This window comes from Phalacrocorax aristotelis, chromosome 1, assembly GCF_949628215.1.
Source record: "Phalacrocorax aristotelis chromosome 1, bGulAri2.1, whole genome shotgun sequence".
Classification (NCBI taxonomy): domain Eukaryota; kingdom Metazoa; phylum Chordata; class Aves; order Suliformes; family Phalacrocoracidae; genus Phalacrocorax; species Phalacrocorax aristotelis.
In genome coordinates this window covers 152,523,310-152,546,675 of record NC_134276.1, presented here as the reverse complement: position 1 = coordinate 152,546,675, position 23,366 = coordinate 152,523,310, and the positions used below count along the sequence as shown (strand labels likewise).

Below are 23,366 nucleotides of genomic sequence, written 5' to 3'. Positions count from 1 at the left end.
ACAGCAGTGGGACTTCTCATCTTACTCCATTTTTTTTTCCCTGAGAGCCTTTCTTTACACTGTGTATGGAAACCTATCATCCCAGGGCCAAATTAGCACAATTCAAAAGCATTCTGGGACTAGTGCTCACAAATAAATCTAGTACAAGTATCCCCAGGATACAGTAGTTACAAAACATTTCTTTCATCTTGCTCATTATATCTGGGTAAAGCTTTTTCAAAATAGGTCTATGTGAGAGACAGCAGTTAGTTACCCAGAATATATATTTTTATAGCAGAGTATAAAGATGTCATTCAACATTAATACCAAAAAATCAAAAGTTTACAGAGCCATTAAACCCTTAGAACTAACCTTGTTTTTATATATATTCACCTCCAAATATTAAAGCATGTCATAATTTTGTGCTTTATTCATGCTTTCTTTCCCTTAGTCTTTCTATAAAGAGTACCTTTTTGTCGTAACAACATTTTAAAATTTAAGGTTTAGGGACTCATGCATGTTTAAGTCTTGTCTGTTGTTGTTTAAGGTCTTATCTTTTGTACATCAGAATAGGTTCCACCATAGTTAGCTGCATGAGATGCAGAGCGGAAATGCTGAGGAGCAACATCAGGTTTCCCTATGGAAAGCTTTTCTTCTTGGCTTTTCTGCTGAGCTGCCCATTTATATTGTAGCTACTGGAGATGCCCACAGGTGAAGCAGACAGTACCAAAGACAGTCGTGTTTGGTCCTCTGCTATGTAGGTCTGTGCCAAACCAGAACGGCCACAACAGAGGTTTGATGTTAAATGCGACATTTATGCCCATATCCAGACTGCTGCTTCAATGGAGCAGATGGTCTTCAGGCTTTTTATATCACTCCCTGCAGATACTCCTTGTAGCCATAATGCTGCTCCTTGCAGGTATTTTCCTCTGAGCAGCTTTCTGAATGGCCAGCAGCCAATTTATCAGTCACGGCAATTTATCAAAGAGATTCCAATATTGACAAAATGGCTAAGAAGCTAATACACTGGAGACTGGAGCTACATAGAGTGGTTTAAAGTAACAGCAATCTGCTGAATATGGCATCATTGAACCCAAACTGCAAATTACATTAAAGGACATTTGCTTATGGAGCTTGACAAATTACAAACGTATAACAACCCGTGACATACCTCAAGGATAACTGAACTAATGATTCACTGAACTAATTATTCCATGTTGATAAGATCAGACAATTTTCCCTTTGACTGTATGCCTCGGCAATCCAGCTGTGATAATTAACAGAAAAAACCTGCATTTTTTTTCTACCTGTATGATTTTGTCTTGCTGGGTACAGCAAGGAATGTGAATCTTTTACATATTATATTTATAGACGGTTTAGCAGAAGTTTCCTGTGAAGCATACTGCCAGATCCAGCTAGGATTCCGCAGAAAACTCTTTAAAGGAAAATGCCTGTCCCACCAGCTCACAAGCTGTTGTGGTCCTGATGGTTTGTATTAGGAAAACTTCCACCCACCTACAGAATATGTCTGATATACCTACCAAGTATTTTTGACCCTTCTTTGGTTCTGACTAAATACCCTTTTTTACCCCTTATTAGCTATATCTCCAAATTTTGGTCTGAAAACCATCTTTTGTGGTGACTTACTGCAGGATTGTTTTGTTGCAAAGACTATAGTCTCTGGCTTCCAATTTGTAGTCTATTTAACATGTGTTGCTTTGACAGAGGGGCTTCATTTTTAAATTTTATTTTTAAGAAGAATGCTTTATGACTTTTTTAATGGCACTGATGATTGGAGGAAAGAGCATAGTCCCCTGAAGGACATGGGAGGGCTTGAGGTGCACAATGGTGCAGACTGAGTTTTATAACCCTAAAACCCTTTCAAACACAGGTTTGCTTCCCGTGCACTTGAATTATCAGTGCCATAGCAACATAAAACTGAAACAGAAGCAGGAAACCTCTGTCATTTTACACTGAGGTCTAAAATTATACATTTTAAGACTGCAATAATTTTATGAATAAGCTAAGCCGGCTTCTTAAGATTAAACAAGTGATGCTCATCAGTTAGAACTGCATGGAAAAACACAAGCATATTCTCCCTTTTCTTCACTTATTAAACTGCCCTTATCTCAACCCATGAGTTTTATTGCTTTTATACCTCTTATTCTCCTCCTTATCCTGCTGGGGGTGAGGTCCAGAGTCAACAAGTGTCTGGTGGGTACTTAGTTGCTGGCTGGGTTTGACCCACCACAGACTACCAAACTTTAACTGTCTTACCTGAAACGCCATATGAATGGAACTCAGCTTCAGGTTATTTTTAAAGTTTCTTCAGAAATAGCTTCGTCATGTCAAAGAAAATGCTAGAAAAATTGTGCTGCATTCACTGGGAAATTTCAGCATCTTTTTATTGACAATGAAGGGCTAGAAACCTGGACCATGGGCTTCTGGTGTGGCTGTGTGCCTTTTGATCTCCCCCAGACTTCCCCCCTCCAAAAAACAAGGCAGTGGGGCCAAACAAAATCAGAGCACCCTAGCCTGGATAAACTGTTTGCATGTGCCCAAGGGGACTTGCTGAGACTCAGAGCTAAGTGCTCCAAAGCTCCCACTGGCACGGGCATGCTCCAGCCCAAGCTTGCAGGGAGGAAGCAAACATTCTCAGTTGCTTTGCTTGTCAGCTGGAAGATGTTTGAATAATGAGCACAAGAGCTGGAAGCAGGAAACCATTCTCCCCTTGTAGTCTTCATACTGATGGACAGACGGCAAACAAAATAAAATAATAAAAAAGCTCCCTGGCTTAAATGCAGAAGCCTAAATATGAGGTAGGCTTTGCGTTGTTGAGCTGGTAGCACTGGAGCTTGAACCCAGGAAAAGTTTCAAGACTGAGATTTGCTGGGATGTAAACAGGCTGGGGGCCTGCAGGCAGAAAAAGACAAGTTGGAGCCCAGGAAGATAAGAAGAGATGAAGATTTTAAAAAACAAGGTTGCACTGGCAACCTTGCAAATTCAACAAGAAGTCCCAGGAGGGGAGAAAAAGTGAAGATGAACACAAGGTTTCCAAAAGGAAGAGCAAAATATTTAGGTCTAGGAAGGCAGAGAGACAAGGACTGAGACAGCAAGGTAATAACTGTAGGCACTACACCCAAGTTTAAAGGAAGATTTAGTTTAAAAGACCAGGTTTCTAGAATAAAGGCTGTATTCTAGATTACAACCCACCTGTCTGCCACCAAGAAAATCACACCTGATGGGAAAGCAGAGCACACACCTGTCTAGCACTCAGCTAATGAGGCATCAGTAGGAAAAAAGATTACTTATAACACCTGGGAAGGAAAGTACCGTCAGCACCAAGTGTGCTGGTAACATTTTTCCAAGTTCCCAAGCCCATCACTTTGTAATGCATGTTTTTGTTTTGTTTTATTTTCTTGATGACTGGCTCTATTCTCTGTTTACAAGGACCAGGTCACTGTATGACTGAACACATCGTAAGACAGTGGCTGTGATTTGCAGCGTGTCATGACAATTATGTGAAGTAAATGGCCACTGAATTTATGGCATCTGCATTCAGATCTGGTCAAAGGAAATAACAGTTATGGTTAATCATGTCAGATTTGTTACCTTGCTGTTACACAGACTTCCACCCTATTGATCTTCTTGAACAACACTACACTAGATCATTAGGGCAGGGGCTCCTTATCAGGTTCTGGAGCAGACGTGAGCCCAGTTCCTACACAGGTGTCGCTGCCTGAAGCTGAACATAGGCATCTATTGGACAGGCCATCCTTTGGGGCCATGGCCTCATCACACCATTAGAAAACAGCTCTTGTGAGTATCTCTAGTTCACCTGTTGGAAGTGAGTGAGAGGAAGCAAGTGTTTTTGGGAGACACCCTGTGTGCCTTTTCTGAACTTCCCCTGAAAGTTACTCCTGAGTTTCCCGAGGATCTCATTTCCCCATGTAAACCTGCAAAGGTTCATTATATCCGACTCTCCAATTCATTAATGAAGATGGTGAACAATGACAGCCTCAGTACCAATTGCTGAAGAATGCAGTAGTAATCAGTTGCCAGCTGGACTTCATACCACTGATCACAGACGGTATCCCTCCAAGCCCAGCTGGTCAGCCAATTTTCCACCCACTGTGTAGGTCACTTATACAAACTCTCTCTCTCCAATTTGGCTACAAGAACACTATGAGAAACCACATCAAGAGCCTTGTTAAAGGTAAACAACATTTTTTACAGTCCCCTTCTCCACAGAATCTGTCATCTCATCATAACAGGCCATCAGGTTGGTCAGGTAAACCCCTTTGTAAATCTATGCTGACTGTTCCAAATCACCTTATCCTTACTGTACTTGGGTAGTCATGGCGTCAAGGAGGATTGCTCTATAATCTTCATAAAGAAAGGCATCAGGCTGGCTGAGCAGTCTCCTGTAGTTCCATGAGTCATCTTCTTGTCTTTGAAAATGGGCAACACGACATTTAACTTCCCACACCTATCAGGAACCTCATCCATGACTCTCTGGGTAGAAATGGTAGCTCTTCCTACTGACATGGAAAGCTTCCCAGAAGGGAATGGGAAGAAGAAAGAAGACAGACACCAGCAGGATAGGATGTTGCACATCCTATTCTGTATCCGTCAGGGCTCAGCAAGGACCAGTGGCTCCCTAAGGGCAAGGGGCCAGAAGCTGAGGGAGATTCGTCAACTGGCAAGGCAGGGACCTCACCAGCCAAGCCCCTATCCCCACAGCATGCAAGCAAGGCAAGCATGACAGGGATGGTAACCAGGGTCAAGCCACAGTCCAGCTCACCAGGCAAGCTTGTAGTGATGAAGGAGGGCCAATGTGAAGCCAGGAAGTCAATCTGCAGGCCAGGATCAGATCCAGTGATGGTAAACAGGATCAGACATAATCACAATTGACAGGCAGCTTCATAGCAGTAACATAAATCTGAGTCCAGGCAAGAAGACCACCCATGGGTCAGGGTCTAGATCAATGGGCAACTTCCATGCCTACACAGACATGGCTGTAACACAGCTAGACACAGGCAGACCTTGAACATCACTCAGGCAGGGACTGAAGCCCTGGCTTGATCTTAAATGGAGTTCCTTGGCACATGAGCAGGGGTGTGGGTAGACGTCCCACATATGGATGATCAGGACCATTAAGACCTATTACTGCTCTCAGAGCCATGACAGGATCCATGGTTTGATAAAAGCAACCCAACTGCTGACATTCATATTACAAGGCCTTTCAAGTACAGGCAACACACAAGACAATGGGCACACATCACATCCATGATGGGTACCTTTAGTGCTAGCAAATGCCCTCATGCTCACGTTTGTTGGTTCGCTTCAAGCAGCATACCACTAGTTTGTTCACAGTAGCCACATCTAGGTGGATGGCAGCATCTTGCCTGTTCAAGGCCAAGGGCTTGCTGTAGTATCATGGCTTCAATCAGCACCATAAGGAGCAGGAGAAATGGCAACTGAATAAGAGCATCTGGCACAGTTGACTCAGTATGCAGGTACATGTAGCAGTTACGCATGAAGCATAGCATGGGGTAGCTACTGAGACAACACATGAACCAAGCAGAAACGATGTGGCCAGTCTGTTCCAAAGATCCTAGCCATACTAAAGGATTGTAGGCACAAGTCACCACGTAACATGGTCACAGAGCCAAGATTCATTCCGTAGTATGAGAGAGGAAGATGTAGCTGTACCCACTGGGACTCAAAACTGGCGTTCTCACTTATTGGGTGCACAGGGTCAGTGAGCAAACTTCTCCAAATATTTAGAATATAATCGTCATGGGTCAATGGACTGAATAATTCCCTATTGAAAAGAATTCACTCAGGCGTTTAAGTCAGCTTCATGTATCATTATGCAGAACAAAACCCAAAATAGTTTCTTGACAGTAGCTATGTGTTGTTGTACTGGGCACACTTAAGGCTACAAGGAATCTTTCTTAATTCAGGCAGTATAACACAGGTGCTAAACTCCTAAGGAAGTGCAAAATAAAACCTCAGACTTGCCAACATTATTACAAAAATTCTCCAGTGGCAACATTCCCCACAGACTGATACTTGGGCAACTAGCCAGAAAAAAAAAAAATCTAAGTTATTAGGACAGCTGTTAAAAACATCCCAAATAGTTCCCTAGTTTGAGAGATGAAATGTACACACGACAGAATAGGAGGACTTCTTTCTCCCAAAAAAGTCAATTTTGAATTCAGCACAGAGATAGGGCTAGGAAATTACGTTATGCTCCACTGGGTAATTACACCCAAGATTTCTGCAAGCATACATCTTCAGGAATGGAGTAGTACTGAAGGCTTTTTGTTAACTCATGCCAACCAATACCCAACTCCAAGTCAGAGCAGGAAAAAAAAAAGCAAACCAAGATACATGCTGAAGAAAAAAATATTCCTGATGTGTTTTCTGAAGCATAATTACATGCTGTTACAAGTTCATTAGAAAAAGCCTGGACCCAAGTCCAATTCTCACTTACAACTATGAAACCTTTTAGAGAGGAAGATCTGGCACTTTCTTTAAAGCTGCTTTTCATCTACAGGAATACCTTCAGTGCCTATTTAACTAACTGCAATAAACACAACTTTATAAACTAAAAAAAAAAAAAAAAAGAAGGCATAGTCTTCAAAGTTTATTTCAAGTATAAAAATTGTTCAATGAAATATCTACAGAGTTTTTACTTTCAGTATAAAGGTTTAAACAGGTAGAAAGAATCAAGTACCAAATTTCTGAAAAAATATGACTCCATTCAAAATTCTGAACAATATTAAAAAGGCACTTAAACAAAAGATACCCAGCAACAAATATAACTCTGATGTCACAGTGAATGTGTAGTCAAATATTATCTAACACTTTATGAACAAAGAAATTAATTACAGTCTGGTTAAAGTGAGCAACACAGTCCAGAGAAGAGTGAATTCAAAGCCCCGTGCTTCAACCATCGCACTTTTCTTTCAAGTGTAAAGAAAGCAGAAAGAGAGAGAGAAAAAAAAGAGAAGTCTTCAGCCAAGTATCAGTTTATAGCATTGTGTTCAGACGAAGAACTCAGAGTTCAATTTGTAAAAGTTCCACAAAAAGAAATGTAAGGAAACTGGCTAGCAGCATAAATACTTCATGGTATCCCCTGATCTGTATGTCTGGTTTGAGGGTTTTAGATTGTATTCCCAGTTTTAAAAAAAATATGTTTCTACAAAAATAGAAAGCCTTGTTAAGAAGCACAACAATCAGACTAGCATAAATAGAAAATAAAGGTGTAATGCTTGGGAATCCACTACAATTCCTTTCCAGCAGGGATATTTTTCTACTGCCAGCAATGGAAAGTACCACAAGTAGAAGTTTTGCAGAATCAGAAAAGCAAGCAGACGATGACAATTTAAATGTGTTTGAGATCTTTTTTTGTCAAGATTCAACTAACTCCTGTATCTTTAAAAAAAAAAAAAGATTAAAATATGCCAAAAAGAAACAACACATTTAATAACAGCATTTTCAGCACCAAAGCATATTTGTGCAATAAATACAGAATCAGATCTCAATCTTTCACAGATATGAGGCAAACGGGAAGCAACTGCCAACACCCAAAAGAAATTTCTTTTTTTTAACAATTTTTCAGAAATACAAAGTAAACAGGAAAAACCATTTTAGTGCTGGCATTTTTTTCCCCAGTGATACTAAATAAGACCTATGATACAAGAGTGCTATCAAGGCTTTTGCAACTTTTTTTCCAGGTACATTTTCCTGTAGGTCTGAAACATCTCTTTTGAGTCTTTGATTGGAATGTGAATAGTCTCACGATCTCCATCCAGAATCTGTATAGCTGTATCAAGTGGAATACTGTCCCCAGCTGAAAGACAGAGAAGCAGGTTAAAACAAAAGTCTAAAAGTCTCAAATGACCCTACTCCTTCTGCGTGTGGCACTTAAGGCCACCCACTGTCAAAAAGGATGCCACAAACTTCCTTCCTAAAGGACCGGGCACCTCAGATTTAAATCAATCTCCAATGCATCTTTAAGCACCAAATGGTCATTTGGATGTCTTTATAAGAGAGATTTCTAAAGAATATTAAAAAAGGTGTGAATGAAAATGTGCGTTTGTGAAAGTAAGAGAAGAAATAAGAGGAAAGGCTAAAAGAATGGCAGACACCAATAGCCAAGGACACATTCAACAGCAATAAAAGATGTAAACACTGCCAAATGTGTAGCCTGCATAAAGATCACACCACAGATAACTTGTCAGCAGAGGACTTGCACTCTGATAAGAAGAGAATGGCAACAAGGTTACAGCATGCTGAATACACCAGTTTTTGTCCTGTTAGACCAGCAGAGAAACAAGACTATAGCTAGAAAGATACCTAACGCAAAGAAGCAGAGACAGCAGGGAGCAACCTCGCCCAAGATTTACAAAGGATGGAACAGCCAAGATGCTGAGATGAAAGATGCCACTGCTGCAACTGTTGACTCCTAAATGGTACAAAAGACCATCCAAAACGTAATTTGCCAATCAAGAGAAACAAGGAAGATACAGTAGGAGCACCACTTTTCTTGTGTGTCATACAATTAATCCTGTCCAGACTACTGGGATACACAAGTCCTGGTACTTGTGAGCACGGGTGCATGTGCAGACAGTGTCAACTTACTGTGAAAGCCAAATAAATAAATTAAATTAATCACTTTCTGTTTTTATAGTCTCACACTAGATTTTGTTACTTCCCTTCCTACACTTTGAAGTGGGAAAGAGCTAGCTTGGTCTTTACCTACAGTTTAAAACCATACTTTAATCTTGTCACGAGTGCTACCTCCAATTCAACTGCTCACATGTAAGCAGGAAAATTCCAACAATCTCCAACAACATGTTCTTATGGCACTAAAAATCTCCACAACTCTTTGAAACTCATGTCTGCAGTATCCATTTCAGCAGTAGGGCTAGTAAAGAACAAGTTAAAATACTTTATTAGGATTTGTTACTGTAAAGGAACACTTAAAACCAAGCAAAGTGCATTTAACTTATATTTCAAAATGGATAATCAGAAGCCGTTTCACCTGTAGAAATCTCTTCCAGCTTTTTTTGCTTCACTGGATCACATTTTAACCAATCTTCTTTTTTACTCTTGACACCTAAAGAAAAAATTTAAAAAATGTTCCTGAGATTCCTATATCACACGTTTTGGTCTCTATTCATCATCAAGTTTTAACCCATATACCAGCACATGCAAAAGGAAATTTCCTTTCTGTGTGAAAATGACTGCAAAGACTGGTATGTACAAGTTCAGATTTGGTTTGGTTAAAATCAAATATAGTACTGGACAAAAATATGCTTCACAATGCACCACGTAAGATGTCGAAAGATTGGGGACAGGGAAGAAGAAGGGGAAAAAAGGCAGCTTAAGGCAAAGCTAACAAAGGTTACAGAGACTGTGTGTAGGATATATCTGGCCCAAGCCTTGCCTCTTCCTCACTGCTGCAAAAAGAGTTCCCCCTCTGCCATCTACCCTGCCAGATTTATACACAACCAGGTGAACCCTGAATACGAATCAGATCACCTTTGGTAACTATGCCAAGGGAATCTGCTTTCTACCAACAAGCCAAGCTATCTTCTACGAGTAGGTTAGAAAGTCTTCTCAGGGAGTAACTTGAAACTGCCATGGTCTAAACTACTCTAACTTTATTCTGTAAAACTTAAGGAAAAGGAACATTAAATTAAAGCAAAAGTCTTATGTTCCTTCTCAGCTCAATATACAACTACAGCCTGTCAGAAAGATAGCTAAGCTATTTCAACATCAGGTTGTAGAGTCCCACGCTTTCACTGTCTGTAGTTTTGTGTAACAAATTTAAAAATTAGTATAATACTTTTTACTTGCACTTAATTTGATTTTTATATTAAATTTAATAAAAAATTAATAATCAATAGCATCATACCTGCCACAATGACTTTCTCTCTTTCCAGGGAATTCTTTGCAGCTAAGCTTTCTACATCAGCGGTTGGGTTTCTGAACAGTATCTCTGGACACAGCTTAAATTCAAGTACTTCCAGTTTGCATGATTTCTCAACTCCTGAGACAGAAGCATCTCTTTTCACAATTGGGCTCTTTTGTGACTCTTTGGACTTTATATGCCAGGCAGGTCTGACAGGTGATGTCTCTAATTTTGTCAGATATATGCGCTCCTGTGCCGTACGCTTAAATGCAACTCTGTTCAGGTAGTGCTTTTTTGGTTCCTTTTGAATATGCAATTTTAACCTGTTATTTCTTCTATTTAGGTATAGTAAGTTTTTATCTGAAAACATCTTCTCAGAGCACTTGTCTTTGTTTTGACCATCGAGACATCTCTCTTTGTTAGAAAAGTAGTTTTTAGAGGTGGTAGAAGATCGAGCCCTTTTCCTCTGCAGTTTAAGCACAGAGCGATCTGCTGATGAACTCTTTCGTTTCCAGCCATTTTCTCCATTCAGTTTTTTAACTTTGTCAGTATTTATCATGCAATGATGTGAAAGCTGTTTGGAATTCTTTGCTTCAGATTGTTTCAGTATTTCCTCTTCCACCTTTGTTTTCTTAGGGTCTCTCTTCCCAATCATATTTTCTTTCCTCTTCCGTTTGTACAACTGCTCCTGTGAAGGATGAACTTTCATAGTTTTATGCTGAGAGTATTTGTGGTTTCTTGACTTTAAGTCTACAGTGGCAAAAGTTGGGAGCTTTGTAACCTCAGCACAATAACTCTTCCGCATTTTATGTTTTATTTCTGCTGATAATTCGGCTTTCTCTTTTATGTTAATTCCTGCATCTTGCCCATGTGTCTCCTTTTGCTTCCCACAGTACTGTTCTTCAGCTGAGGTCTCTTCGCAGGTTTTAATTTTTTGTCCTTGATTGACTTCAACATGCTTAACTTCAACAGTTTCCGACTCTGTAAATTTGTAAATGTCTGTTTTGGATTTCATGGCCAAACCTGTTTTGGTTTCATCTTTTGAAAGGGACTCCATTTTGAAAACTCCCTCTTCCTTTCTTGATGACTGTGTCATGATGTCTGCATCTGCATGACCAGCTTTCTCTGACAACTCTTCTGAGACTGTGTTTTGTTCTTTTTTGTCAGAATGAAATTCTTTGTCTAACAATGGGGTTCCTCTGTCGATTTGCAGCTCTTCCTTCCAGCTGCTCCTTTCAGATTTATCAACATCCTGGTTTTCAAAGGAATTAAGTGGTCCAATTTTTTCCTGTTGTGTTGTAAGCGGGTTGTGTTCATTATTCACCTTTAGCCTAGCTTCTCTGTTCATTACAGAGGTGTATTTGCAAATATCTTTTTTATTTTTGCTAACACTGTTTGGAATTTTTTCAGAAATTGGCAGGTTTCCCACTGTACAGTTGTTGTTCATTATGGCATCAGATTTACTGTTGTTTTCTTGTCCATCTGGAAAGCTAGTATTTTCAGCTTTTGAGAGTTGATCATCATTTTTCTCTGAACCAGATGTTCCAAATTTACAGGGGTACTGTGGCATTTTACATGCTACAGACCGCAAACCCGTTACAGAACAATTACTAGGCTGAATACTGCCTTCAAGGCTCTCCTCCTCAGCTGAAGCCTTTTCTGACTGTTGACTAGTTACTCTCTTCCTGTCACTAGAGGAAGACCAGTTTTGGTCAGGAAACAGATCTTGCATCTGATCAAGGCTTAATACTGCAATTCTTATCTGATCTACTGGGTCCTTCAGATGAGAATTCTTCTCACAAATTTGAGTCTCTTTTTGAGGTTGATTTTCCATCTGCTCAGCCACATAATCATTTTGTACTGGCTCTTCTATTAGCATATCAGCACCTTCAATGCCATATGGAAACTCTTTCATTAGTTCAGACAGCTGATTGTTTAGACATTTAATAGGTTCTGCTCCAAAAATGTTCACCTCTTTTTCCATGCTATTTTTACTGGACATGCAATTTTGTTTACTGTTGTCTCTTGGAACAGCAAATGCATTTGTTTCAGCAGTTACACTGAGCGAGAAATCTAGTGAATTTTGAGCTGACTCCTGGTTTATACTGTCAAGAGTTTCCAAGTCATTTTCAGAATGCATGAAAGATGCATTGAATGATCTTCTTTGTTCTGAGGTAGAAACTGTTTTAAGAGGATTGCCACTGCTTTCTTTCTCCAAATGACTAGTAGTGATACCATCCATAACCTTACCTGCTTTATTCGTGCAGCTTGATGACTCTTCCAACCTCTTTTGCAGCAAGCTGTCTCTTTGGGGAGTGTTATCACGCAGCTTATTTTTATACAAGTTCGGCCATTGATCCTTTTGCCTTGGGTCAGACAAATTTCCTTCTGATGAGGTACCATTTAATGCGTGTGTCTCAGGGACAGACCTAAAGATACTTGCTATTTGTGGATTATAAGATGTATCACCTTCAACAAGAGAACATACACTAGAAATACAAAATAGCTGTTCTTCCAACACAGCTGTGGATGTATCCCCTGCGCCTAACACATCTCGCTTGTCTTTCTGGTCTCTCACACCTTCTTGAAACATTTGACTAGAAACATTTATGCCCAGTTCAGGAAGAGAAGGCTTGTTTTGTAATCCACACTGCAGATTTTCTCTGTCATCTTGTGCAGACTGACTAACTTTCCTTTGGTTTTCATTATGTGATTCATTTGCACTCACATTGGTTTTTACTATTCTGTTTCCATCATCTAATTTGGTCTGTTGCAAAGGTGAGTCCACTTTCTGTACCAGAACACAATCACTGGGTGACAACTGAACAGTTTCTGGTCTTCCTTTATAAGTATTTACTACACTTAAACCATTTTTCCCCTTTTCTTGCAAGCTACATGCGCTTCCAGAGTCACTCTCTGAAGATGGTTTACCTGCAGATGTTGGACGTTTGTCTGTCTGCTCACTCTGTGTTCTCTGTTCAGAAAGCACTAAAGGAGAGACAACTGCAACTTGGAGTTCAAAACTTTTTATCAAATTGCAATTCAATGTATCAAGTTTTTGTCCTACAGAAGCAGGTGTTACAGGCAAAATAGCTTCATCTGTACTAACCAGAACATTATTTTGCTCCTCCTGTTTTGTGTTTTGGCTGTAAGATGAAATCTGATTTGCTGTGGGGTTTTCATTTGACTGGCTATTTTGCACACTTACAGATTCCGATGAATTTCTCCATAAGCCCAGGCATGCAGTTAGCTCTTCCACAGAGTAACTGGAATTACTCTGTTTAAGAGATGTATTTTCTGTAAATGGCGTTTTTTTCTGAGCTACATCACTCTGGAATTTATTTTCACCAGATTTGGTTGTTTCTGATACAGGAGAATTTGTGTGAACCATAAATTCCTGCTCACCTTTCAAACTTTCTACGTTCTTCTCACTAGTGTCTTTTAGTAAGCTTCCATCTGAGACAGATGTATCTACCAGTGGTTTTTTACTACACAGGAGACCAGTCAGTATTTTATCAGCAGTAGCACCAGCTGTCTTCTCCTTCAATATATTTGTGCTGCTCAATACAAACTGAAGAAATGATGAGTTTCCAGGGATAGCTGGCACTTTCTTTGATGCAATTTTGTTAGAGCTATCCACTTGACTAGAACAGGAAGCATTGTTCAAGGATGTCACATGTTTCTGAGAAGAGGCCAAAGCACGTGCATCCCTCTGTTCTGAGATGAGAGTGCTCTCAGGATTATTTAGTTGAGCTGGGAGCTTGTTCTGAGAGGGAACAGGAGCAGAGCTTGATGAAAGGCTTCCCTGCTCCACCCAAGGATTACTTGGAGTCACCTCTAATCCTCCGTTATGAGCACTGGCTGCCTTTTTGTCGCTTCTTTCTTCAGGTGAAGAGTTAAGTATTGGACACTGTGTCCTCACCGCTTCAGATGGGGAAGGGGGTACATTTTCGTTCGGCACCCATGGAGGACAATTAGCAAGCGCACCTTGATAACTTGCAGGAAGCGGGGGCATACTTTTGTCATGTTCTGAAGCTGCTAAGAGTTTTCTTTTATAGTGATGCATTCTTTCAAGCAGGATACATTTTTTTTTAATAGCGAGCAGCTTCTGAGCTTCCCAGGCTAGTGCGTCCTTTGTAATTTTTCTTCCTTCTGATGCTGCTGCTGAAGAGATTTGAGAATTAACAGGCCCTTTCATTAAACTATTAGTCTGGCTTTCTTGAACTGAGGCAGAATCACTCAGTGGCTTTGAAGCAGCCACCGAAGAAAGAGTTTCTATTTCTTGCACAACCTCATGCAGTTCTTTGGAAATGCCAGGGCATGGTACAGACTTTTCATTAAAAGGCTGATTTGCTGTCACATTTCCACTTGAATTACAGACATTCCTAACTGATTGACTGAATTCTCCAGATTGCTGTTTCTGACAGTGTTGCTGAACACTGTTAAAACCAGAAGCACTTTTTGGATCTGATGGGCACCTCTGTCGGCTAAGGGTGTATCCATTAGGCACATTTTGAACTGCCTGCGGTACACCTATTGAAGATGATGCTGCAGCTCTGGAATCACAGTTGGCAGGCAACAAAGATGGTGCAGAACATCCCCTAGGAGCTTCTGATCCCACCTGACTTGGTCGATACTGTAGCAGCTGTACATTTGCTGCAGAATTTTGATTCAGCGAGTGTAAAACTTTAAACTGAGTGTTGGAATGATACATTTGGTTTTGGACGTGTTGCCCAGATGTACCAAGATACACAGAATTATTCTGGGAATGAATGTGACTTTGATACAACATTGTAGTTCTCATAGAATTGTGCTGTGGTATTTGTGGCTGCACAGCGTAAACATTTGGGCTGACATACTGAGGTTCCTGAAGTACATTCCTCACGTTATTTCCAGTGTTCACTTGAGAAGCCATGGGAGGTAACTTTCTAAAGGAATAAGTGTAGGCACTAGAATTTGGCCAAGAAGTCCGAGTCATCTCTGTCCGCAAACGTGATGTCTGATTCTGAGATTTTGGAGCTCTTGGTACACAGGACGGTGGATGTCGATCAACCGAGTATTTAGAGATAAAAATATCATTACCAGCTACAGATGCTCCTGGTAAGGCCAGCTCTGAAGTTTTGAATCCTTCAGCATTTATTGGAGGGAAGGCAACATCGTTAGCTGGCAAATAGACCGTTTGGTTACCTCCAGCATAAGTGCATGCATCTTCAGAGGAACAGGCGTTTGTCTGATGAAAAGCATATGCATTAGAAAACAACTGAGTGTAACATGCTTCTTCATTTTGCAGGTGGTTCTTTGTATCAGCATTCTGGAGTGGTCTTACGTTCCAGTCCATCTCTTCTTGATAACTTTTTCTTCAGCCAAAACGCTTAAAAAAAGAAATAATCATCGAACCTTAATCTTTTGATCAAAACCTATGTCACTTACCAAGAAGTGATTTAGAATGTATTATGAACAGAACTGTTAAACTTAAATTGCTAGGTGGAAGAGCAACTCCATTGGCACATCCCATGGACATCAATGTGAATGCCAAGTTGCATAAATTATTTCCCAGAACACAGTTAAGGTACAAAAAGACAGAGCAGTAACTAACAACTCTGTTGTCTAATGAATAATAAAATCCTCACATTATTCTGCTAATTCTATTGTCATTCAACTTCTTAATGTAACAATAGATTGCTATATTTACCTTCTCATCCAGAAATGATGGAAAAACCCTAATGTATTTGTACAACACGACACAACAAGCAATGCTTACAAGCGAGCCTAAGAAGCACCTACAGAATATACTACAGGTCAGAGTTTTCATAAAATATGACTGGACTTCAATTATACCTTCAAATACAATAAAAGAAAGGAGAAAAAGAATCTGGGTTCAGTAAAGACCCCTCATAATAATACAGCCCACTTGTTTTTATTTTACATGTCATTTGATCTTCCCTGACACTGCATTTACTAATTTTTGAGAAATACAAGCCTGTGACTTAACAGCACATGTAGCTACAAGCAAACCACTGCTAATTCAGTTTGGTAGCATTAACTTAGCATGGAGGTGACAACATCACCTCTGCTACTGCAGTAAGTACAGCTCCAGGACATGACAAAGTCACAAATCTCTAACTCTTCATGCATTATATTCCAGAATTTACATTGATTACCAACAAGCCCAACTGGGTGAGCACGTTACTGCAGAAAAAAACCTCCGAAAAGCTGTTGGAGACAACATCTTCAAAGCCAAACACTATTTCAGTCTTCAAAAATGGAAAAGCACAAAAAAACCACAACAACCTACAAGCATGAATGCTGTCTGCATCTCAGCAAGTTCCTCTCAGTATGGTCAAACCCACTTAGGTCAGAAAAAACATCTCACTTTGTGTGGGATGTTACGACAATTTCTCAACAAAATGATTCAGGTAGTTTCTCCCACATCACCCAAGGCTCCTGACTTTCTTTCGGGGGCTCTCTATGATTTTAAGACTTTCCTGACTCCAAACTTAGGAATTAGAAGCATCATTCAAAGCTAGCCTATAAGAGCCACAAAGTTAAAATTTTCTAGGTGTTATTAACAAGATTCAAAGATAGCTCTATTTTCTTTTACCTTCTCTAGTCTCTGTAAGGAACTAGAAACTTGTCTCGGCATCGTTGGCAGGACAGTTTGACCACCGAAACCTCACCACCGCAGCAACCAAGTAAGTTCTACCCCACAGGAACATATATGCATACTATTTTCTTGGAGCACATAGCCCTAGGCCCAGGGTCGACTGACAACATATGGGGGGCTTGGATCATCTGGAACTTTCAAGGACCCTCTAGTGACAATACTGGGCATGCGCCCCACCACCAAATGGGAGGCGTGGGTATGCAAAACATTTCTGAGAACTTATTGACTATGCAATAGAACAACACTATAAAAGGCCAAACCAGTAGAGACCCAGTTGGAACGTTCCCCCACCAGATTGGAAGGTATATCGGACTGACGAGACCGCAAATCTGTGGTGGTAGCTATCACAACTCTCTCTCCCTTTCTCACTCTTTTCTCTCTTTCTCTCATTTTCTCTTGCACACTTGTTGTTGGCCAAATAAAGTGACTTGGCACTTGACTCCATTTTGAATCTTAATTCTGTTCCCAATACAAAACAAACCTGGTCACGATAAACCATCTAAATGAACATCACTCAGAAGTTACACCCAGTGGCCCCTAGCCACCCAGAATTATCTGAGATTGGTTGGAAAGCAAGGGGGTTTAACGTCTGCCAAATTGTTCAACCCAACAGTGGATCATGACAAGAGCATCTGTCCCAAATGGATCAATTCAAAAGGGAAGATGGTCATCAACCAACAAGTGATGGTGTTGAAGAGGAATACAATCACCACTTGGATTAAACAGTAACTGGGGAAGTTCAGACACTTTTGATACCACAAAAGATTCAATAGAAGAATAAGAATGACTTTTTTAACAAGAGGAAAACACCTTAGAGTGGAAACAGCATTAGTCAAGACCTGTGTGACACTGCCCAGAGTCACCCTGCCAATGTCATAACCTCTACCTGTGCCAGACAGAGCATCCTCTCCATCAGATGCTGTAAGGAGCCCAGGCTGTATCCAGCTAGAGGACTGACAGTACAGGGTGCAACAGGTAGGAACTCACACCTCAGCTGTGTGCGTGCAAACTCATGGGATGCCTTCTCACCAGCATGGGGATCAGCAGCTTATAGGGAATAGCAAAGGCTTGCATAAAGCTGGAACAACCCCATCTCCCACAGAAGGTGTGTGCAAGAACAGGGCTTGCACTTGTAACCCATTGTCATGATCCACTGTTGCGTTGAACAATTTGGCAGACGTTAAACCCCCTTGCTTTCCAACCAACCTCAGATAATTCTGGGTGGCTAGGGGCCACTGGGCTTAACTTCTGATTAACTCAAATGTTTTATTGTGACTTATAGTTTCTTCTACATTCTGAGAAAAAGAATTAAGAATCAAAATGGAGTCAAGTGCCAAATCACTTTACTTGGCCAACAACAATTATGCAAGCAAAAAGAAGAGAAAGAGAGAAGAGAGTGAGAAAGGGAGAGAGACAGTTGTGATAGCTACCACCACGGATCTGTGGCATCCCATCAGCCCCATGTATCTTCGACTCTGGTGGGAAAACTTTCTTTCTTCCGTCTTTTTCCCTTCCCTTCCTGCTGGTCTCCACTGGTTTTGCCTTTTTCAGCATTGTTCTCGGAACTGTTTTGCATACCCACGCCTACCATTTGGCAATGGGGACGCATGCCCAGTACCGTCACTAGAGGGTCCAAGCCCCCCATACGTGGTCAACTGGCCCTGGGCTCAGGCGCATGCGCAGACAACTAGGGCTATGTGCTCTGAGGCAACAGGATGCATGTGTTCCTGTCACGTGGAACTTCTGTGGTGATGAGGTTTCAGTGGTCAAACTGTCCTGGTTACCATGGTGTTGAAGTTTTGGTGGTTAAACTGCCCTGCTCGGTTGCCATAGTGGCTAAAACTGTCCTGCCAACAACGTTGAGATTATTTTCTAGTCCATTACACCCATATATCAATAAAGGTGGAGAGAGAGGGATGCATGTCACAAAAAGAGATATTAAAACTTTCTGGGATAAAAGAAAGGTGTTTAAAAACAGTGAGTGCTTCCAGAAACTGTAGATGCTTAACATTTTGAAAGCATCACATTTTGTGGTAATATTACCAGTTTTCCCTCTGAAGATGTAGTTGATTGATTGTTAGTTTATTAAGAACATGTAATTAACTGCTTCAGTCTTGAATACTACATGAGCAGAACAGTTCTCTACTACCGTTTACCATAACCATACAGTACTGTATTTGTGCAATTTTTTTTATTGCAATTGTACGCTGTAATGCTTGGGCTATAAAAAAAATCACTGTAATGTTTGCACAATCATGGCCTCTATCCTCCAGTAGGTAACACTGCTATACATTTGCTCCTGCTAACAGACTCATCTTAAGCATGACTAGTGGAAGGATGTAAACAATATTCACCTGGAGTTTAGTGTCACCAGTAACCAAAAAGTACCACGAGGAAGTAACCAGTAACAGATGAAAGGAATGACGACAAATAAGGGGTACTGGATCCGGTAGCAATGTAACACTGGGACCAGGAGACTAGTAATAAAAATTCAGTGCATCAGAGCCAACCTTGTGGAAGATCCTTTGATCACTCTGGAGAAACAGCCACCAGTAGACCTCACTGCTTTTCAAAACCATTGAAGTTTACTTCATCCAGGTACACTGGTAAGGAGGAAGCTAGCATTGTACCCTGATTTGAACTACGGTCAGCAAAACCTCCTATTTACCAGTGCGACAGTCCCACAAGCAGACCAATGCCCAGCTAGTTAGTCTCTGAGCAACAGCCACCTTGAAAGCTACACCTCCCTTCTTCCTCCAGCTGTTTTTGTTGATGAGCATGAGGTTCTCCCATACAGACCTGGGTCACCTGTCCTGGCTGTGTCCCCTCCCAGCCTCTTGCCCACTGTCACCCCACTCGCTGTGGGGACAGAGTGGGAAAGAGGAGGCCTTGACACTGTGCAAGCACTGCTCAGCAATCGCCAAGACACTGGCAAGTTACCAACACTGTTTTAGCCACAGATCCAAAACCCAGCACCATACAGCTGTTGAAGAAATTTAACTCCATCTCAGCCACATCCAGTACACCAAGCTGCAAACAGCACTGAACTACAAAGCTCATGGCTGATAAACTTTATTTAGAACTACTGCTTTATTAGTTTTAGACAACAGATACTTGAATTAAGGGCTTATCTTTTTCCGTGGCATAACACTTCCATGCTAATCAATCAACTGTCCCAGCACACCATGATGAAATCCAGTGTACTGAAGGCATTTAAAGGTACTGACCACTACAAATTGATCCTTGTGCTCCAGTGCCATGGCGGCCCTGGGACAAGCTAGTGGAGAACGCAGATAGCACTGAGGCTGTCCTACAACAATCTCCCCTTGACACATAATGTATAAATAAATTTATCAGGGACACGAATAGTCAAGAGGTAGTGTATGGCAGAGAAAGCAATGTGAATAAATGTGGTTCATCTGTCTCAAATTTGCAAGATTATGATTTAAATGCAAGGGTTAACTAATAACCATAGTACCTATTTCCATTTAGGTATTGAGCCTTCTCTGTTTGGCTGAGTACAGACTGACCTAAGCTTGCTCTGTGTTTTTAGCTGGCCAAAGACCACCTGGCTTGAGCCTGGAGGTAACTGCACATGGCATCACATTCAAGCCAATACGCTTTTTTGATAATGGTACTATGCACTTCACTTACGTGTGGGAATTCAAGTTAAAATCGTGTTTTGAGCTCCCACTTTTTCTTCTTAAATCAAACTGGACATAAAAGTTTATTAATATGTGCATATAAAAAACCTAGGAATATAAACCAAGAATAAGCATCTTCAGCTTAACTTTTCCAAGTTTACTCATGTAAACTGTTAACCTGAACACCCAGTACAACAGCATTAAAAAGCAGTCTCTTTCTCTAGGCACTACTTGTACATGTAGGGCTTGTGCATGTGACTAAGAACCACAGGTACATTCAGAGTGTGCAAAGATTAAACTGGTGTGAAGAAAATAGTTCACAGTGCTGTCACAGCCAGATCCTCTGCCGCCCCCTATACCTTGAAGGAATAAGGTTACGAGGCACAAAGTGAGGTTTATTGAGATAAGGCACTTATTAAGTAACAATTACACCACCCTGTGAGTGAGGACTATCCTGCTTTTATTCCAAATTCCTTACAATCTACCTAATAGGTAACACTCAATTCCTAGGAAAGTATCCTCACCCGGTCCAAATAAGGGGAGATCACCAAGACATGGGCCAGCTGTTCCGCAGCACTGAGCCCTCCAGTCAGGCTCTCAGGGAGCGGTTTATCCAACCCTCTCCTCAATCATTTCTACGGTCACCGCCTACCAGTGCCACTTCAACTGTAGCCAGGCAAGCCCAGGGCCCACTCGGTCTGGATCATCTCCTCAGAGGTAGTTACACATTTGGGGTCTCCAAGGTGCTGGGTACCAAGAGCACAGTGAGACATACAAATCACAATGGTCAGATTCAGAGTCTTCTTTGACAGAAGATAAAATACAGGAACATGAATGTACAAGCATACACAGTTTGCTACAGGGCTCGCTAAAAATCATTGCTAGTATATCAGGAATTATACTAAAGAAAAATCGTATCTTTAGTCAGCCCTTTGAATTTGAGAGTCATCCATTTAACAGCAAACAGGGGCTATACCCACAGGAATTCCCCTGGCAAAGGGGTCCCCCAGAACCTGGCAGATTATCCAATTCCAATCTAAAGAAACTTACAGCAAAGAGGAGTGACTAAAGACAGGTGTCTCTGAGCATTTGGTAAAGAGAAAGGAAGTGAGAGAGAGAGAGCAAACCAGCTTTGCTTTCTCATGTGACTAAAGCAAGGAGAATTTATACTTGTCCTTAAATTTGTGGTGAGTGGAGTCAAGGTCCCTGGTGCAAGATTTGGACATGCCCGCTCCCCTTCCACCCTTCTTTTCTTCTACTTCTCCCTACTGCTCCATCTTCCTCTTGCTCTGTGGAGACCCCATATTGATGTGAGAATTTTACATTGATTCCTACGCAGGTTTTTTCCAGACTTACCTGCATTAACAGAAAGGGGCCCTTAACTTGGAAGCGGTGTTTGGGGAAGCACCGGCAGGGAATCAGGGTCGCTGTCAGTCCTGGGCTCAGTCCGGGAGCGGGAATTGGCTGCTTCTCCTGGGAACAAAAGGGAGATACCAGAGAGCCATTACCTACCGCAGAAAGGACCCAGCACAGGGGTCTGGGGCAGCTAACAGCTCTTTCAGCAGCTAACAGCTCTTCCCAGCTCCCTCCAGGCGCTTGTCCCCGAAGGAGACTGTGGTACCATGCCTGGAAGGGGAGCTGCACCATGATGCATTCCCAGCCCACGCCCATCACAGGTGCTGGGATCCCTGAGCTGCCACAGCAGGGGGTCCAATTGATCCAGCAGCACTTGAGCCTGACTGCCCATCCAGCCCAGTTACTTTTCTTTTACTGCCAACAGCTCCTGCCCACTCACCCTCAGGCATGGCTGGGCAACCCTTCCTGCTTAACCCTTGCTGTTTCGCATCTGCTTCGTGGCTGTGAGTCAGGGGATTGCCTGGGAGCAAGCTGGAGCTCTGCACAAAACCTTACAAAATACACAAGACTAACATCATCTACAATGCACTTAGTTGCATCACCTTCCTATCTTCCCACCAGAACTCTGTAGCAGAACCAGGAGAGAGGTCAATTCTCTGGTGCAACATCCAGTTTTAGCCCTAGCAACTCTCCTTCCATGCCTCTGCTTTGTTGGTTTGTCACTTGAGATTTCACAATTTATGAAAAGAAACACAGTATTTCCATTTCAAAGAGTATCTGCAGACAAAGAGACAAAACTCTTCTCTGCATCTGACACCCTTAGGGGTCTGTGTGTGGCATAGACATCAGTCCTGGTATTGCACAGCCAGGACAGGACCACCACACTTTCCCCTGCTGAGTCACGAAAGAAAGAGTTGGAAGCATGGGGTTAGTGTTGTATTACATGGTACTTCCGAGCACACAAACAGCACAGGTGTAGGACGCTGTGCCTGGCTACAAAGTCCAGAAAGTGCTTCCATGACTCAACAATAAAAGCAGGACAGTCTGATCAGAAAACTTTTCATTCCCCAGGCCTGCTGGCTGATCGAGTCACTCAACTGAAGAAGCCCTACACTGCTTTCTGCTGGCCTGCCTGATAACCATGCTCATGCAAGTCTTTGCACACCCCAATATTAAGGTTTGGATTAAGTTGGATTTATTAAGTTTAGCCCAGTATTAGTGAATTACTGGATTTATCACAGAATCTTAGGTTGGAAGGGACCTCAACGATCATACAGTCCAACCTTTCTGGGAACAGCACAGTCTAAACAAAATGGCCCAGCACCCTGTCCAGACGACTCTTAAAGGTGTCCAACGTGGCCGAGTCAACCACTTCCCTGGGGAGATTATTCCAATGGTTGACTGTCCTCACTGTGAAAAATTTCCCTCTGATGTCCAGTCGGAATCTCCCCAAGAGCAACTTGTGTCCATCCCCCCTTGTCCTCTCCATGTGTCCCCGTGTAAAAAGGGAGTCTCCATCATCTTTGTAGCTGCCCCGTAAGTACTGGCACATGGTGATGAGATCCCCTCTAAGCCTCCTTTTCTCAAGGCTGAACAAACCCAGCTCTCCCAGCTTATCCTCATATGGCAGGCTTCCCAGTCCTTTGATCATCTTGGCGGCCCTTCTCTGGACCCCTTCCAGCCTGTCCACATCCTTTTTGTAGAGTGGGGACCAGAACTGTACACAGTACTCCAGGCGTGGCCTGACAAGCACTGAGCAGAGTGGGATGACGACTTCTTTATCTCTGCTGGC

At 41.8% G+C, this 23,366-nt stretch overlaps 1 protein-coding gene across 3 annotated transcripts in view; it reads right to left on the bottom strand.

The window, feature by feature from the left end:
• Positions 1-6,621: 6,621 nt before the first annotated feature.
• RESF1 (retroelement silencing factor 1) overlaps positions 6,622-23,366 on the bottom strand; it is a 33,092-nt gene continuing 16,347 nt past the window's right edge. For 2 of the 3 annotated variants that reach the window (XM_075116590.1, XM_075116572.1), the window contains exons 2-5: positions 21,575-21,691; positions 9,914-15,281; positions 9,038-9,112; positions 6,622-7,843 (exon numbers count right to left, since the gene is read on the bottom strand). In XM_075116590.1, the coding sequence (XP_074972691.1) occupies positions 7,701-7,843; positions 9,038-9,112; positions 9,914-15,248 (5,553 nt within the window). In that variant the 5' untranslated portion in view covers positions 15,249-15,281; positions 21,575-21,691 and the 3' untranslated portion in view covers positions 6,622-7,700. Of the gene's footprint in view, positions 7,844-9,037; positions 9,113-9,913; positions 15,282-20,742; positions 20,965-21,574; positions 21,692-23,366 lie in introns of all 3 variants that reach the window. The other variant, XM_075116581.1, reaches the window with a different exon arrangement.